The sequence below is a fragment of the Neolamprologus brichardi genome, chromosome 16 (genome assembly GCF_056152115.1).
Source record: "Neolamprologus brichardi isolate AB-2024 chromosome 16, ASM5615211v1, whole genome shotgun sequence".
Lineage (NCBI taxonomy): Eukaryota > Metazoa > Chordata > Actinopteri > Cichliformes > Cichlidae > Neolamprologus > Neolamprologus brichardi.
The window spans coordinates 2,522,261-2,540,971 of NC_142119.1; the positions used below are offsets into that span (position 1 = coordinate 2,522,261).

The 18,711-nt window shown below is 40.5% G+C and overlaps 1 protein-coding gene across 4 annotated transcripts in view; it reads left to right on the forward strand.

Annotated features, from left to right (window-relative positions):
• Window positions 1-18,711, forward strand: part of LOC102785084 (nck-associated protein 5-like) — a 105,689-nt gene that overhangs the window by 69,247 nt on the left and 17,731 nt on the right. For 3 of the 4 annotated variants that reach the window (XM_006807604.3, XM_006807605.3, XM_087829569.1), the window contains exons 8-11: window positions 3,676-3,855; window positions 3,967-6,818; window positions 9,338-9,452; window positions 11,658-11,733. In XM_006807604.3, the coding sequence (XP_006807667.3) occupies window positions 3,676-3,855; window positions 3,967-6,818; window positions 9,338-9,452; window positions 11,658-11,733 (3,223 nt within the window). Of the gene's footprint in view, window positions 1-3,675; window positions 3,856-3,966; window positions 6,819-9,337; window positions 9,453-11,657; window positions 11,734-11,873; window positions 11,913-18,711 lie in introns of all 4 variants that reach the window. The other variant, XM_006807606.3, reaches the window with a different exon arrangement.

An 18,711-nucleotide genomic window follows, 5' to 3' on the forward strand; every position in this document is an offset into this window, starting at 1 on the left:
CAGACAAGAAACTAGAATAGACGCGAAGAAAAACAAGAAAACACAGGACGTTTTAACTAAAGAGAGCACTTATAGGACATAAAAACGGGATACACAAGTCTTGTTAGACAGCCCCTTTTTAAAGACCTACAAAGCCCACCTCATGAGGTTGAATGGAGATCTGGTTCATACAATTGGTCCTCACAAGTTTGAAGCCCTTTTTGAGGCTCAAAATGTGGTTTTAGTGTCAGGGTTACAATTAGGTTATGGTTAGGTATTAAGGTAAGGGTTAGGGTTAGGCATTCATTTTTAATGGTTAGGGTAAGGGGCTAGGGAAACTGTAGATGTACTGCTTCCTCAGAGTTGTTATGAAGGGCAGGGATAGCTCAGTAGGTGAGTGAATGTTGTAAATGCAGACAGGAATTTCCCCACAGGGAACAATAACGTATACATTATTATTAATATTATGAAGTGGGAAACTTTCCAGACAGGCCAAAAATACGTTTAATTCTGCAAAGTGGCGGACGCATCTCAGTGAGGCCTTAATCCGGCCAGTTCTTGCAACATTCGTTTTCTTGAACCTAACCTTGTCATACCCGAATCTAACAGCGAGTAAAAATAACATCAAAAAAGTGCAAAACACAGCAGACATAAACCAGATGCAGAAAGCTGCAGCAGTTTGACAAACGTAATTAACTGATTCCGCAGGAAAGAGGACAGACTGGACATCCATCAGTATCTTTAAATATGGAAAACACTACACTCTGAATCAGTAAACCAATCATTCAAAAGTTGCCCGTTATTACAAGGAACTGGGGATTGTACTCCAAAATAAATTGCGTGATAAAATATTCAGTTTGTATTAAAGCCTATTAAAGCCCAAAACTTCCCTTCAAACCATGTCTATCTCTCTTAACCTTTAATACAAGCATTTTGCATTAGCTGGAGTCTTTTTAGGGAAAATGCTCTGTGAAATTTTCGTTCTACAAGATTGCATTTTTGTCCTTGCGACAAACATTCATCACGCGGGCCCATCTGGCACAGGCACAAAACTTGCTTTCAGAAATATCACCAAAGGACTCATCATTTGAGTCAATGGAATAATGTGAATGTTGATTTTGGTTCATTTTCTAGCTTTTTAGCCCTCACAGGGGCATCATCTTCATCTAACAGTCATTAGTCTTTATGCAGCTGAAATATAAATGAACAGCAGAGACACCAAGAGGCTCTTGGCACAGTTAATAGCCTCCCTTTGTGTCAGAATAGAGGCATTGTTTTAAAATGTCTCATTCAGCAGCTCTCACAGAGATCATGGTGCACCTGTGAGACCACAGAAAGATGAAAACACTCAGCGTTTTTAAACAGGAGCCATCTGACCGCAGGAGTAGAAAATGTCATCCCATTCCTCAATTAGCCTTTGGATGGAAAGAGACAGCGGTGTATCCAGCATATTGATTATTTTAAGGACTGTGACGGAGACAAATGGAGAGCCAACGGCCGTCCAAGAAACACATAATGTCACGAATTAGGTGGATGAACACGTACTGTGTTCACCAGTGTGAATCAGAGGATGAGCTTATACCATCCAGCAGTTGGCGACCTGCTGAGGGTTGGGTTTGGGGTTGAGTTTAAGTTTAATCAAACTGAAAGTTTTTAGAAGATCTTACCTTTCAAATGAATGCTTACACTTTCATTTCCACATTACAATGTGGCAAGGCGTGGTTTGTCAATTAGCTCATCATGCCTCCCCTATTAAACGTGCCGGGACCTAAGGAGTGTTGTTGTTGTATAGTGGATCGCAGGTGAAAAGCTACAGCCCTGAGTTGTAAATACGACAACCTGGAATTAATAAAGGGTGTTAAAGTGCAGTATGTGGTTGGGTCTGTCATTCCCGTTACACACAGTTTTCCTTTAAAACATCCAAAAGGTAAGCTTTTAAACAGCAAAAATTCCATGGCTGTTATCTGAACCCAAACCTCTAACTGTAGATGGATCACAGGTGAACTGATAGCTGTTAGGAAGTTAACATCAGGAGCCCCACTGCAAAAGTTTTAGCTGCAAATGAATTGAATATATGGATAACTGACCAGCTGCATCACCAGCTAGTCTTCCATACCACGATTGGACTCCAACTCTCTGAACTTGGATGCATTTTACAATCGATGTCTTTGTCTGTCATTTGGGCTCTCTGAGCTCTCTGAGCCCAAATGAACCAGTTCCAGTCAGAGTGCTAGAAATGGTAAATGGCCTGTATTTATATAGCGCTAGTCCCTAAGGACCCCAAAGCGCTTTACATATCCAGTCATCCACCCATTCACACACACATTCACACACTGGTGATGGCAAGCTACATTGTAGCCACAGCCACCCTGGGGCGCACTGACAGAGGCGAGGCTGCCGGACACTGGCGCCACCGGGCCCTCTGACCACTACCAGTAGGCAACGGGTGAAGTGTCTTGCCCAAGGACACAACGACAGAGACTGTCCAAGCCAGGGCTCGAACCGGCAACCTTCCGGTTACAAGGCGAACTGCCAACTCTTGAGCCACGATCGCCCACATGAACCTCACAATAAAGCAAGACAGGACAGGAGGCTTAGTTTTTTAGAAAAGCTTTCTACAAGTTTTTGGAGTGTGGCTGTGGGAATTTTCGCTCATCTCAAAGATGTTTGACAGGTCAACCCCAGAACAACAACCCTACAGCATTCATACTTCATATAGGAATCAATGTTTTGTCCATATAGTGCATGAGGGACCACCCCAGTGCTGAACCCAGGAACTGGCAAACCATTCCAGGTCCCTTTTAGAACTTTTTTCAGGTTTCCCGGGCAATGTGCCAGCTGTGGTATGAAAAAAGGGGGAATTTGGGTGATATTTGTGGGTTAATTTTATGATGTTTGCAATTATTTTATTATGACAGTATATGTTTTCCATTGTTGACTTATTACAAGTCTCTTTTGAAAAACTGAATTGGGAGTAACTACTGTCTATACTGGTGGGAGTTGCAGCTTTTGTTGACAGTCTTTTGTATCAGGTAATGGTGGTGAGGAAGCAACAGTGCCTGTACTACCAGACGCCCAACAACGACAGTGTGTATACTTTTAACAGTTGAAGTACTTTCCTTAGTTTGACTTTTTTCTTCAGTTTTGGCCAAACTGATCTGTCCTGTAAATGAGGTGCACTAAAGGCCCTCCATTTGTGCTTTCACCATTCAGCCATACCCCACATGTACGATGAATTTTTCACCGGAGCAGTTGTCTCTTTATTGTGTTTTTAAGGTGCTTATTGTAAATCACTGTGCTTTAACCCTTTAAAATCAACCTATCAGCGGAATTTGAAGAAACCATCCCTATGGCTTTATATGCCATACATCTAGTATGCTTTGTGTTGAAAAAGTATGACCAAGCTGCACGTTTGTGTAATACCAGTTTGCACCACACAATGGTGAAGTGTGCCAGTGTGAACTTCATTTCAATGAACTTTAAGTCATTATGAGCACATTCTTATTTACAATGGTGAAATGATAGGTAAAGAAAAGTAAAAAAAATAGCAGCACACATCAGAAAATATTCTAGAATAGAATAGAAGAATAGAATAATCCTTTAATTGTCCCACAAGGGGGAAATTTGGTTGTTTTCTAGCACACCCACTAGAAAAATACTACCTTTAAATTAACTGCAAGATATCTTCTTTTTCAGGAGGTCCAAAGGAATGGAAAAGCAGGAATTCCCGCAGGAAGGTGGCCCAGCCTGCTGAGTCTAACGTGCCCACGCAGCAGTGGCAGCGGCAGTGGCAGTGAGCTTTCACTCTCCAGCGCTTGCAGTGAATATTCCAGTGGCTCCCACACTTGGGCAGAGGGACGTGGCTACTCAAAGCAGGTTGGTATCATTCACCTTACATCCATCTTTTTTGTTTGAAAAAAATGGCATTTGCAAAAGCCAATTATGAATGCTATTTCAGTAATTGCAAATATCTCTTTTAATACATAGTGTGCCTCAAGCCGAGACAAAAGGATGAGTACTGGTTCAGTATCCAGCAATCACTCAGCTGCTCTGGAGCACACAGACCTGGGATGGAAGGAAGGTCACATTTTGAAAGGCCTGAAACGTCTTCAAATGTCCAACTCCAAGGGGACTTCCTCCCTTCCATCTGTACCACACTGCAAAGACTGTATGACCTCAAACGAGGGTATATACTCACTTGGTGTCAAGTTTGCCCAGCGAGGGACTACAGCCAAGCAAGTTGCCCCTACAAGTAAACCTTTCAAGGCAGAAACAAGGATTTCCATTGTAGACTCTGATGATGCGGATGACGAATTGCCTAAAGTACCAAACAGCGAATCCAGTGACCTGCCAGCAAAAGAACTTCTAAGCTTGGACAAGTTGGAGGTCACTCAGGAATTTGAAGTAGATCCTGTGAAACTTTCAGGGAACTCTGGTCTGTTTCCTTCACCTGTCACAGACAACTTCTTATTTCTGGAGGGACCCACAGTTAAACCTGGTGTGAGCCCAACTGATAGCCTTACACATCTGGAGGAAATGAAGATAGATTCACTAGAAAAACATAAAGGCGTAAAGTTGAGTGACAGAAACAATAACCAGGAAAGATCCACTGACCGTAAATCCAGGCTTGATTATGTCAAAGGACAACAGGGAAGAGCGTCCTCCAAACAAGTGGAAGTGGGAACAGGTGATGTTGGCTCATCAGTTCAACATACTGTACCAAGAGCTCTGTGCTGCATGAATGAAGCCAGGCAGCGCAGCTCCTCAATGGAAGTTCCTCATCGCAGAGACCCAATAAGTCAAGCTGGCGGTGACCACCAGGACTATTCCGCCTCAGAATCTCCTCAGAGGAAACCAAAACCTCAACTCTGTGACTCAGCAAGAAAGGCTTTTATTTTGCGGAGCAAGAGTGCAGATGGAGGACCAGAGCAACAAAAGCACACACATTCTCCTCTACATCAAAAGCTTATCAAGGGTCAAAGGCCCAAAGGACAGCCCAGCCCTAACCCTAACCCTACAGGGAGCAGTGCCCCTAGCAAAAGGACAAATTTAAATAAAGCCCATGGTTCAACCAAGAGCACATTATCTAAAACTGAGAAAGATGAGGATAATTCAGCATCATCAAGTTCCAAGTCTCTTGAGAAGATGCAAAAGTGCTCACCTCTTGTTTCTCCCGTGAAACATTCAAAGATATTTAAGTCTACAGGGGTCAGTGATGGCTTAAAGAGTCCCACAAAATCACAAATAGCCAGACTTCAGTCAAGCAATGACTCTTCAGAAGATGGTATCTATGACAACTTACCATGCTCTCCACGAAAACAACGACGTCAGGACCATGACTGTGATTTAGAACTCAGATCCCTATCCCCGCCGCGACCCCCAGGTCGAACTACTTCTCTTCTTCTCAGACCTAGTAGTGACAGCTTTCCCAAAGATCAAACATCTCCAGGGCAGGCTCAAAGTTCAATGACTGGCCCAACCAAGTTGCATATGCATCAGGTTTCTTCAGTCGTACAACCTCAACAATCCAGTGCAATACTAGATGGTCAACATGCAGCTCCACAAATGGGTGCTGAAGGTAGAATGTACCACACCCATTCATCTATGATACCTCCTGTTGTAGTTCAAGAATCACAATCAGCTTCAGAATCTGTCCGGTTATCTACAGACAGAGCTACCATGAGTTATATTGAAAATGGCGTTCCCTCTGTATTGCCAAATCAGAGCGTCTTGCAAAGATCCCAACAGAGTGTCAGTGAGCCAAAACTCTCGGAAGTCTTACCACCAGCATATTCTAATGCATACTACCATCCACAGACTTCCTCTTCAAGAGCCGTAAAAAGGACTCTTCCTGTAAATGCCAGATCTCATGAGGCAATCGCTGGACAAGAAGCAAATACCTTCCTCATTTTCGGAAGGCAAAACAAGGACGATACGAACCCTTCTGGAAAAAGCATCCAGACTTTTCAGACTTTCACTTGTGACCCCCAGACAATACATGAATCCAGCACTCATGATAACACCCGCAGAAAGTTTGAGACCCGTTGCAACTCGCTAGATTCTGAACCTTCTGTCCAACCTGTTGTGTCAGACAGCGGTGTAATGCTAGACTGGGGATTTGACGAGGAAGGCTGGCTGTTCAAACGGTCTGTATCTGTTTCTACTAGACCTCCTCTTAAACCAGTACTGGGCATGAATGGGGCCAAAGCTCGTAGTCAGAGCTTTGGTGCACGCTATATGGACAGACCAAGCTTCAACAGATCTGGAAAGGTCCGCACACAGATCAAAACACACTCAGGGAGCTCCTTGAACTCTCTTGGTGATGTCCTCCCAGGAAGTATGAGCTGCTCCAGTAGCTACCACTGTCCAATGAATCGATCCCTCTTAAACAACTTTTTGATCGAAGAGGGACTAGCAGTTCCTTTACATCTGGGGTCCTCCAGTGAAAGACTCCAAAGTCTCAAACTCCAGCGTGAGCAGGCTAGGCGACTTCAGATAGAGCAGCAGTTTTCGAGCGCCTTTGGGGAACCAGTTTCTGAAGAGCCTGAGAGACAAAGCACCATAACTACAATTGAAGAGAAAGTGATGCTCGGCATAGAGGAGAACTTGCACAAGTCTCAGGAACAAGAGCGAACCAGTGAGGTGAAGCAAAAATCTGGATCAAGCTTAGCAAGTTGGTTCGGCTTTCGTAAGAGTAAGCTTCCTGCTCCCAGCAAAAAAGTTGATCCACCGAAAGGAAAAGACGACAAGAGGGAGCAAAAGATCTCATCGCTTCTGGGTGGAAAGCAGACAAAGTCTGACAAGAAGAGAGACAGAAGAAAAAGTGATGGAAAAGACTGGTAAGAAAGCTGGTAAATCAGTGATAAAGGTCATGTTTTTCAGGTTTCCCACATGTCACAAAATCATAAAAAGGGAAATTATTTTAGATTTCCAATAAATCTGCTGTAGGTGACATGCATTTTTCCACCTCAGTTGATAAGCATTTTTTTTGTTAACAAGCAGTGATCAGTGATAGAGAATGTGAGGCTTCATGTCGACAGCCATATACCTGCTTTGGTGTTTGTGATTGCACAGACTAGTCCACAGAGACTTTGCTCTTTAGGCAGACTTCAAAGAAATATAACAGGAATGACTGCTTATCTTATCATAATGAAGAAAAAGCCCCGACTTTCTCTTTCAGCCTGAAATATGTTTGTTCCTATAGTAGTTTAATAAGATATGGCTAAGATAACGTTTTAGCATCCATCTACAAAAAGTCTTCTTAAAAATATCTCTCAGTATTGCTTTTTCTCCCTTATTTTGTGTTGCCCTCACACTTTATTATTAATAACTGGAGTACAATTATTCTGACATTCTAATGTTACCAAATTACCAGACTCTCTATGTCTGCACATTCTAAATACAATTTTAACTCATGTGCTGGAGTAAAACACACATACACAAAATCAGTGTTGGGGAGTAACGGAATACATGTACCGCCGTTACGTATTTAAAATACAAAATATGAGTAACTGTATTCCGTTACAGTTACCGTTTAAAAAGGTGGTATTTAGAATACAGTTACTTTGTTGAAATAAATGGATTACACGGCGGTAATTCCCTGTTTCATATTGTGGCGGGTCAGGACTGTTTGGGTTTTGTTTGACAGCTACGTTCTGTTGTTCCAGGCGGCAGTGTTACGGTTGCCATGGTTACAGGGTTACGCTCTCTCTGCCTGTTTCCTGGGTGAGAGAGCGCCTGTTGTTGTTGTGCTAAGCTAACAGGCAGAATGCTACAGGTATAGCTCTAAAGAATGTAGCATCATAGGCAGTGTAGTCCGTGCTGTAGGGAGAATGGACTGCCATACCCGTTATGTGTCTGTGAGCGAGGGAGGGAGAAAAAGGAAAAGTACGAGCTGTCATCGAGCAAAAACGGGAGCTGGAAGCATGTAAATATAATAATAACCACTGCAGCCAAGAAGAGAGCCTGACGAGCCCAGTTGTAAGTAAGCTATTAAGACTCGACTGTACACCGTGTTCGTGTTTTCCTCCAAAAACAATAAGTTCTGTTGGAGCAGCCTTTCAACGCCTCTCTCTGTCTCTGCTAGCAAAGTTGACCCAGACAACAAAGTAAAGCTATTTTTCGGCTACGAGCCCGACACAGAACCCACCGTATTAGCCAGAGGTCCCTTTACTACGGTTCGGAGCCATATTAAAGTTTAAACATCTAGTTGGTATATGGAGAGTAACCTTCAGTAATAGTAATAAATCACAGCAATAGTACATTCATGTAGTTGTAAACAGCATGATAATATATTAAGTAATCCAAAGTATTCAGAATACGTTACTCTCATTGAGTAACGTAACGGAATACGTTACAGAATACATTTTGGGGCATGTATTCTGTAATCTGTACTGGAATACATTTTAAAAGTAACCTTCCCAACACTGCACAAAATTAAGGAGGAGTGTGCAGCTCTCCGTACAGACTCACCAGCTGAATGCTGAATGAATTGTTATCACTACGATGGCCCTGAGAGGTCAAACACTCTCCAGCTTAACAAAAGCAAAAACACCAGCAAACAGAACACTGTAGTTTTCTTTGCTGGTGTTTTGTTAAGTTGCAGTGTGTATATAACAGATGTTTTATTTCAGCTGACCACAGTAAATATCTGACACTCAATAAAACAATGAGCTGCCACACATGTGCAGCAGGGAGTTGATGACCAACCTTGCTGAAAAGATATTAATCAATTCAAGCTTTGCAAATTAAGGACACCAAATCGAAACGAATGAAGTCGCTTTCCAATCATAAACAACAAGCTGCCACAATTTTCATTAAAACTGCCTGAGCTGGACGTTAGAAATATGTCTGTTGTTGTTGTTGAGGTTTACATCAATAAGGATGCTGGATAAGATACAAATTGAATATGAATTTGCTTTATTTTGTATAGTAGTACATTAGTTTAGTATTAAACGAATTATACGAAAAACCATTCTCACATTTTTTCACATAAATTCAACCATATACACAAAAGCATTTATTTTGATCTTTAAATTGGTGCCGAGACCCCGTTTTGACTCTTCTCCGCTTAATAAACGAATTACTGTACTTTTGAGATCTTCACTGCCTCTCACAGTTTCATATATACAATTGATTCCTAGCTTTCCTGATTCAGATGACACCGGTCATTTTTTATCAAATGGTCATAGACACATTTATGAGCCTCCTTAGCCCTGAGACCTGTTCATACAGAGGCTCACAGCCAGGTTTCAGTAGATAGCGAGGTCATTTATCAGCCGACTCACCCCGGGCATCGAGAGTCAATATCACAGGATTTCAGTGTGTGGTGGCGTGTTGACAGACTGTTTTCTTTCAGCTCTGTGGGGAGAAGAGAGTCTCATGATGCAGTGCGGGCATGCATCTCAATGCCCTGCCCGGGTATGTCCCTGAGTGAGATACAAGGACATGCTGATATCATCGGGGACCCGAAGGTAAATTAATCCTTAACTAATGCAAGCAGGCAGTGATTTTATTAGCATGAGATGCATCACAGCAGCAAGAACTGTACCTTTAATATCCGGGAAAAAATGAAGAAATGGATGAGAGATGAATTCTGAAATACTGATACAACATTCAGCTGTTGCTTCGGTTGCCGCTGAGGCACTAAACAGAAAACAGAAAAGATTCACAGCCACCAAAACGCTTCCTGCCTCTGGAAGCACACTCACATACTGATGCTGGGTCAGGATCCCTTCAGATCACAATGCGACACAAAGGCACACAGCTCCCTCCTGATTGTGGGTTTTTCTGTACAGGAACATTTGCTTTGAGCAACCAGTGTTGATGAGAACCCAGAGACAAAACTTCAGGTTTTATGTGTTTTAAGTGTAAAAACCAAGAAAAGTCAGCACGAGGAGGGTGGAGGTATAGTGCTAGCATTAGTCTGATTAAGGAGCAAGTCATTTTCTGTGAGGACTTGGAGACTGTAATAGCTTTGGTTAAATACAAGATCTTAACCCAAACACTGCTTCTAAATGTTTATTTTACTAACAATAGCTCTTTGAGTAGGATTTTGAAAATACACCCCTTTACAACATGTGCAGTAAGGTTTTCCAACCATTTTGTTTCTTTTTTAGTGCAACTGCAGTGACAATGACAGCAGAGCACATTTGGCTGCAGTCTCAAGGCATCTGAGGAAATCTATAGGTCAGCCCTGCAGAATAAAAAAATAATGCTATAGGAGTGCCCAGTCAGTTAAAATACGACATCAGTGTGCGCTGACCAAAAGCCAGATTTTGTTCAGTACTTGATTCTCAGCTGTTTTAATAAATGAGCTAGACTTCAGGTCAAATCCACAAACCATTCCTCCAAACTTTCTGGGAAGGACCCAAATGCAGGATGGTCCATCAAAAAACGAAACCTAAACACATAAAGAAGAAACATGAAGGAGAAACCGACAGGGAAACACTTTAGGAACTGAATAAAAAATAAATAAATAAATATTTGGTCTGACCACCGTTATTCTTCATCACAGTCTGAACTCTCTCAGGCAGATTTTTTGTCATTTCATTAAGTAGTCTTCAGGACTAGTTCTCTAGGCTTCTTGAACAACATTTAAAGCTCTTCTTTGGATGCTTGCCTGAAGTTAAATTCATCACTCTGTCAGTTCCTTTCAGTTCAGTTTCAAATACTGTCCATCTGCTTTTTTAAAAAAAAATTTAAAAAAATCTGCCACTTCTTCTTTTGTCCTCAACTTGTCCAGTTCTTAATTTTTTTAAGAGCACACTGCACAACATGTTCAGACAGACAGGTTGATAGCTCTTTGGGAATCACCCTATTGGTGCAAAAATACTTTTTTTTTTTTTTTTTTTACATCTGTCAATCTGTGTTATGGCCTTTTTCATAGATCGAACTAAACACATTAAAATAAATGATGTGGGGTTTCTGTGGGCTGTTAGAATGATTTATAGGTCAGTGTTTAACAAACAAACGCACATTATTATGGAAACTGTCAGGGACAAAGATTCAGCTGAAAATGAGTGAAAAAGCAGCCAATGTCTTAAACAATCTTTGGAAATCCTGAAGAACGATTGCTGAAGACCAATTAAAAAAATTACAAGAAAAATATTTTTTAAGAAATAAGAGGCAAGTAAAACATGTGTACTGTACTTTCTTGTCACAAGTGCCCTGTGTAAGGGCTTGTTTTAGCCACATGCTAAGCTTGAATTAAGTTTCTTACTTTTATTTTGGATCAACTGACTGTTTTTAGGGAGCTTTCAGATAACAAGTCCAGGCTATAAGTAGCAGATGCATGGATTAGCTTTTCAGCTTCACTCTGAGACAGGACGCTTCTGATTTTGACAGCACTATGCAGATAAAAGAAAGCAACCCATTTGTTAAATGCACAAGCTGAGGGATGCATCCTGATCAAAAATGACACCAAGGTTACTCATCATGCTGCTGCAGACCAAAGTAATGCCATCCAGAGTCAGAGACCATGTTCTATTAGAAGGAGAAGATTACATGCCTTTAGTTTCACTCATTGAGTTGGTTCGTCTAACATGGTGTGAGCTCAGTGATTTCAGTGGAAATGTATGCAGTGTTTTCTAAAAGAAACATGCAATGAAAAACTGCTTAATGTACAAATGTATAAAGTTTTAATAGCTTTGTTTTTATTTTTCTTCCAAAATACAAAGATGCAGATGATGAACAAAAGATCTGACAGTGAAAATGGATCCACGGTGAAGAGCCCGAACCAGGATGCAGTAATAGGTCAGACTTTTCTCTCCTCTGTTCTGTCACAGTCTCCTTGAATAGTTTTAGATGCCTCTGACTCGGTACCAGTAGCAATGTTAATGTGTCTTTCAAACAATGATAGCATTAAGGTTTCATCTGTGCTTACCGTTTTACAGTTTGCAGACAGAAGTGAAGACCAAATTTGACACACATGTGTAAGTCATGAACATGATAAATATGCCATGAGCAGTCAAGCAAACATGCAAAATGCTCAATTTTGTCAGTTTGTGCTTTTGCCGCCACCATATCTCTGTTCATGTTTTTTTTTAAAAATTGGAGCAAATCATTCCACCGTGGCTTTACACCATGCAGATTTTGCTCTTTAACGGTAGGCTTGACCACTCATCTTCACGGACTCATGCACTAAAAATCTGCATGCCCAGGCTCATCAAATCAGGATAAACGTATTCACTCGAGCTTCCTCATGGCCAGTTTTACTGTGAGTGGTGGATCCATGATGAATCTGCTTCAGCTGTTTTGATTCTGTGGACCAAACTGCTGCTGCAACCAAAGACAGCTCACTGCCCTGCAGAGGTGTGAAGCTATATGACGACCATAACGCATGGCTGACACACACTTTTGCTTTCATTCTCACACTGCCCAAAAAAGTCTCCAGATAAAAGGAGAAGCTTCAAAACCAGCTCTTTATGAAAAAAAGATTTGTTTGAACCTTTTATTTTAGTCTTCACATTTATTTATTTTTTCTACATCTCAAAACCGCAAAGATTGGAGATTTTCCCCACCTATGTCCATATCTATCCTTTAATTTAACACCTGCCTGTTAGAGATTATTAATGAGACTTACACCTTGCAGCTTTACAGGTATTGTGCACATGCATGTCTGCTTAGTGTAACTCTGTAAGTATTTAAATTGAACTGAATTCAGTGGTCATTACTGGGATGACTGGATAAAATATTGCCAAAATAATGCAACATTAGCATAATAATACACACCATTAAGATCATATAGAATTTGTTTGGAAGTAAAAGAACATGGGAGTAAGAAGCCTGTTCATTTGAGTCAGTGAGAGAGTTAAATACAGTTTGATTACATATGAAGTAAAAACAATTGTAATATAAAAGTATTTTACTGTGTATTTTACAGTTTTGTACTGTTCTTCTAGAATATCATTAAATTTACATAAATAGACTGATTTCACATTTCAAATGTAAATTAACGTAAAATCACTGTAAATGTAATAAAACATAATTTTCTTGTTTTTTTTAAATGTATTTGTCTGTACATATGCATATTTAGATTGTTAAAATACATTCACAAATGTATCATGATTTCACAAATATTTGTCCGTTATTTGAAAGATTGAACTGTTAAATTTAAATGTAATGCTATGGAAAGATATATAAAATGATCCGTATAAACTTTTTTTACATCAAATGATAATTATTATTAATGTTATGTAGGGCGATCGTGGCTCAAGAGTTGGCAGTTCGCCTTGTAATCAGAAGGTCGCCGGTTCGAGCCCCGGCTCGGACACTCTCGGTCGTTGTGTCCTTGGGCAAGACACTTCACCTACCATCTACTGGTGATGGTCAGAGGGGAATTATGAAGTGGAATTGTAAAGTGCTTTGAGGGTCTCATAAAGCGCTATATGAATGCAGTCCATTATTATTTAAACCAACTGTTAGCTGTATATTTCTGTACATTTAAGTATTATTATTCATATTGCCGCATTCTTTGACCTTGTTTATAGGTAATTTCATTGTTTAATCACATTAAATTGTTCCTAATTTAATGTTTAAAAGCACTTGAAAAAGGCAAAATCCCATGTAAAATTAGGGCAACAAACAGTATTGTCATTACTGAAAATAACCGTATTTTAATGGGAAAGTTATTTTCTGTTATTTTCTGTTATTATTTTGGTGCCCCAGCTGCTGGAATATTACTGTTTTTTTAGGATTTTTTTTTTACATTGTGCATTTGTGAGCGGCATAGACGGCACGTTTGAGCTGAAAACTAATTATTATGGTTATTATTGTCCCTTGGGACTTTTTTTCCCCTCTGAAATACACCTCTGCACTGTTTAATGTTCCAACACACACACACATACTCGCCCCACCATTTAGTCCAACAATCTCCCGCCAACTGATAGCTGAAAGTTGGTATGCTTGCCATAATAAGATGGGGTGCAGATGTAATTTTCTCATGCAGAGGGCTGCATGGGACTGAAATTTCAATCTTAGTTTAATAATGTTCAAATTTGGGCACACGTGTGGGAGAATGCTCCCTGTAGTGGATGTTTCAGTCTTTGATTCAAACTGGAATATCTCAGCAGCTGCTGGATGGGACGGCAGTGGATTTCATGCATCTGTATACAGTGTACAGATGGATCCTGGTGACTTGGTCAGTCTATACCTTTAGGAGCATACTCAGGCAAACTCTGGTAACTGGCATGTGAGAAAACAAGAAAGATCTGCAGTACATCCATTTTCCAGTTCACCTAACATGCATGCCTTTGGACAGTGGGAGGAACTGGGAGTATCTGAAGGAAACTCATGTAGGCACAAGAAAAACATACAAATTCCACATACAGAAGATCCCAACAGATCTGGATGTTTCGGTGTAGGCGTAGACGTTTAGTTTGCTTCTTGAACTGCAATTACATTTTTATAATCTGTTATTTTTTTATGAAGCAAGGCCACAGCTGCAAACATGGGTTCATATGGGCAAATCAAACTAATCTCTCTCGTCCCTTTTTCCTGTTATCTGCTGGTTAAAAATTTAAAAATTCTGCATTTTGACCAGTTTGGTCCTTAAAGTTCTAGACTGACTGTCCTAACCCTTTTGAAAACAAATGCACAGACACATTAGGTTGGGTGGGTTTTTTACCTGTGTGATTTAATACCAGAGAATCAAGAACACACCAAAAACACTCATGTTCTGTGCTAGGCTTGGATTGCTGCTCAGTAATAATTTGGTGTAGATGAAATCTCTCACAAAGCAAGTTTAAAAAGCATTTAAGCCTGATGCTTACTAACGAGGTGAAACTAGAGGTGGCAATTTATTTAAAAGCAGGCGAGTGGGAAAGAAATAAGAGACGAGGAGTAAAACTTTATTTGGCTCTTTCTGCTTTGTGGTCACTCACTAAATTAGAAATAGCGGCTTATTAAACTTTCCACATCACTCCAGTGGAGGACCGGTGACAGACCGTACTGAAATTTCATTGGCCAGAGTGACACCATCGGCGAGGCGCTGCAAATATCAAGCATGTTTGATACGGACGAACGCTTGCCCTCGGGGGTTAATCACCTCATTAAAATTTCAGCGCTGCACCAGCTAAGCACGATCAGCCAAACTACTACTGAGTGAATTAAGTTTGCCTTCAGCTGTGAGCTGAATTATACCACCCAGACTCCAAAATGCTGGGCCTGACGCAGACTCGACAGAGCAGCTTTCAACTTGATGCATTAAAGTGAAGAGGCACAAAACAAAAATACCACAATTAAATTCTCATTTTCAGCCACATACTTTACTGAGAAACTTTCTGGCTGTGCATTGAAGCCACTAAAGTTTATCTTAGCTGCTCCTCATCCAACTGAAGTCTTATTTTAAAATCCAGCTGAGATAAAAACATGTTTTTATTACCCCCTTGTTATGGTCCAACTCATGAGCCATGAAAAGTAATGGCAGAGACACAGTTTAATGCAAATTTGTTAGCTAAAAAGAGGCAAAAACTACAATTTTATTAGATGTGTTAGTCGTCAGGAGTGCTTGAATGTTAACTGTAGGGTGGAGTTTTGTATAAAACCTCAAATAAAAGGTGCACGGTGAATGGAGAGGATATATTGTGACAACCAGCTCATAAATGTGCTACAGAGACCAGCCAGGTGCTCCCAACTGCACTGATTACCAGGAGCCTGCAAGGCAAAACAAAGGGACAAACAAGGGAATGCATAATGCAGGACAGGCTGCTGCAGCTGGGCCGTCACACGCCTGTAAAATTACATGTCTTAAAAGTTTTAAAGTTGTTCGCATGATGGAAATGGACTGGTATTTATTTGTCAGGGTGCGCTCGCAAAGCGTGCAGCTTCATAGTCACATCCACCTTCAAATCACCAAGATCAAGTATTCATAATGGGCAACATCACGGTGGCTACGTCCGTCTTTTATATAGTCCATGTGCTTATCACCAACCAAAGTGCTCATATAACCAAACTAGTGAAACGTGCCACTGACCCGATATGGATAGTCATATGCACAGCTAATATCTGGACAGCATGTGGCGAAACTTTGAATTGTTCGATCCATACGATATGATTCCTAGTTTGGTTGTTGTCAGGATCTCTGCGGGAGGAGCGGGGCATCCATCATCTTTGCCATAGATTTGCAGCATTCATGGAGTGCTGTATCTGCTCCTTACATAATATCTCCCTATATAACTTACTAAACTATATCATAACGAGTGTGCTGCTCGTTCTGCAGGTAATTATTATTGCCTAATAACAATAGCACCAATAATAATCTCATTTTATAAACCAAAGATGCAAGGCTGGTCGTGTAAAAAGGTGCAGGTTTATCAGCCAAGAGACCCTGTTTCATGCCCTGTTTGACTCTCTATTAGCCCTTTTAGTACTGACTTGGGTCAGCTCGACACAACTCCATTAAGTCCATTAGGTTTTCGATTAGATCATAGTACCTGGCACAAAGATCCAAGCAAATCCAAAAATGTGATGTCAACAGACTGCATGCCACAAATTGGCTAACCAGTGGCGTCACCTGATGAGTCATAAGACGTTCTCCTTCACGAAAATCAAAACCGCCCTTTTTGACACTCGGCAACAAGGTAAATAGCTGTACAGAGTCTCGTGAAAAGTCACACACCGAGAGGCAGGTATAACATCACCTTGGCATCCACAACATTTGTGTCGCATACAAATGATGTCATGGGATGTTTGGCTACGTTGTTATAACGAACACGGAAGTGAGCTCATGTTTGAGGCCACTTGCATTCCCACTCAACAAAAAACAAGAAAAAAAAGGTTTTTCTATTAAAAGTAGTCTTTATAGTTGTGATTTCAGAGTATTGGGAGGCTGGGCATACAGAAGTGAGTGATGGCAAAGGAAAAGGCTTTGTATGTAAGGCTGGATGCTAAGGAAGGTGTTGATTGGCTAGGCAGAGAGATCAAGCTGGAAAGAATGTGCAGCAGGTTACGGTACAAACTCCTTTAACCTCTTAAACCCCAAGCCCAACTGATCTCCTGCCTTTTGTCCCCGTATCAGGGGGCGTTGGGGCTTAAGAGGTTAACCAGCTGCGTTTGTCTTTAAGCACCATCCAAAGGACAAGATTACACATGAGTACATCAGAGGGACGACTCAGGCTAAGATGGTTTGGACACGAAGTTAGAGAAGCAAGCCTGAGATGGTTTGCAGAGAAGGAATAGCGGATGTACTGGAAAAAGGATGCTACATATGAGGCTGCCAGGCAGGAGGAAAAGGGGAAGCCTGTAGAGAAGATTCATGGATGTAGTGAAGCAGGACATGCAGACTGTTGGTGTGATAGAGGAAGATGCTGGGACAGGATGAGATGGAGGCAGATGATCTGCTGTAGCAACTCTAAAAGGAGCAAGACGACTGGATTTCCCCTTTCTGGTCTGTGTTTGAATAATTTTTCTGTGATGAGTTTCTCTTTTACATTCAAGTCAAACTAGTCAGTTTTCAAGTTGATTTTCACTAACAAGATGCTCTTTACTGAGAGGTGTAAATTGCTGCCCAGCCCTTTGACCTATTAAGATGTGAACATCAATACCTTAAATCAGGGCTGTCAAACTCATATTACATCGTTGGTCACATAAAGCCCACATTGACCTTAAGTCAAACCAGAGAACCAGAGAAAATTCCCCTTCTGTCAGTGTAGAGAAATGTAACTATGCATTCAATCCCAATAAACATAAGAAAAAGAACTGCAATTTCAACAGTATTGAACAGTCTCAGTTTTTCAATGTGATAACGAAATGCTGCTGATAAAGACAATGAAGTGAAAGCAATCTGCAATCTATTTAAAAACAGAAGTTTTTGTTAATTCACAGTAAAACTAAAACAAATAAAATAACATTTTTGTTTTTATTTTGATCCTATGGTAAAACAAAACAAAACAAAAAAAAGGCAGTTTCTATAAACAATAGAAAAAAAGACTTTTCTGTCATTTAGTTGTTTATCTATTGCTTAATTATTTTAATGCAGTATGAATGGCTGTTGGGTGGTCTTCATCAGTAGGAAAGGCTGTAAAACCTATGAAGAGATTTTGACAATTTGATTGTTGTTTGACACCACTGCCTTAAACTTATCGAAAACATACCCTTAAAGATGACCTATTGTGCTTTTTCAATATTTTATATCATATATAAACTATTCATATTAAACAAGGCCAGTGTTTCAAATAACGAGGTCAGTTTTTGTGCAAATAATCCCTGTGAGCCAGAAGCTAATATTTTAGACTCCATTAAATGCTCCAATTCTGGCAGTTTTTTTTCTGTTCTTGGCTCTGTATGATGTCACAGAGAATAAGAAGATATCCCTAATATTGTAATCAGGACCCACATTAGTCCAAACCAACTACTAAAATAATTTGTCAAGTGACAGACAACCAGTTTGCTTAAAAGGGGAGGAGCTAAAATGGTTGGCTTTGAAGTATGAAGTCGGGAACTTCTATAGTGAGTAAAGGATTATTTTGAACTGTAAATCATGCAAAGCTACTGCAGTAGAGTCAAAAACTGAAAATGAAGAGCTGGAAAAAGCACAGTAGGGACACTTTAAGTGAAACTTTTCTGCTTAAACAGAAACCATGTCATATTATTTTTATGTGTATGCTATATCATTTTTAAATACTAAGTACTGCACTGTTATCTTCTGACATTAAGCAGCTATTGATTGTTCTCAATACAGCTGAGGCTTGTTGTAAGCAATCAATTCTCAGCCTCTGTGATCCTGTCTTTCTA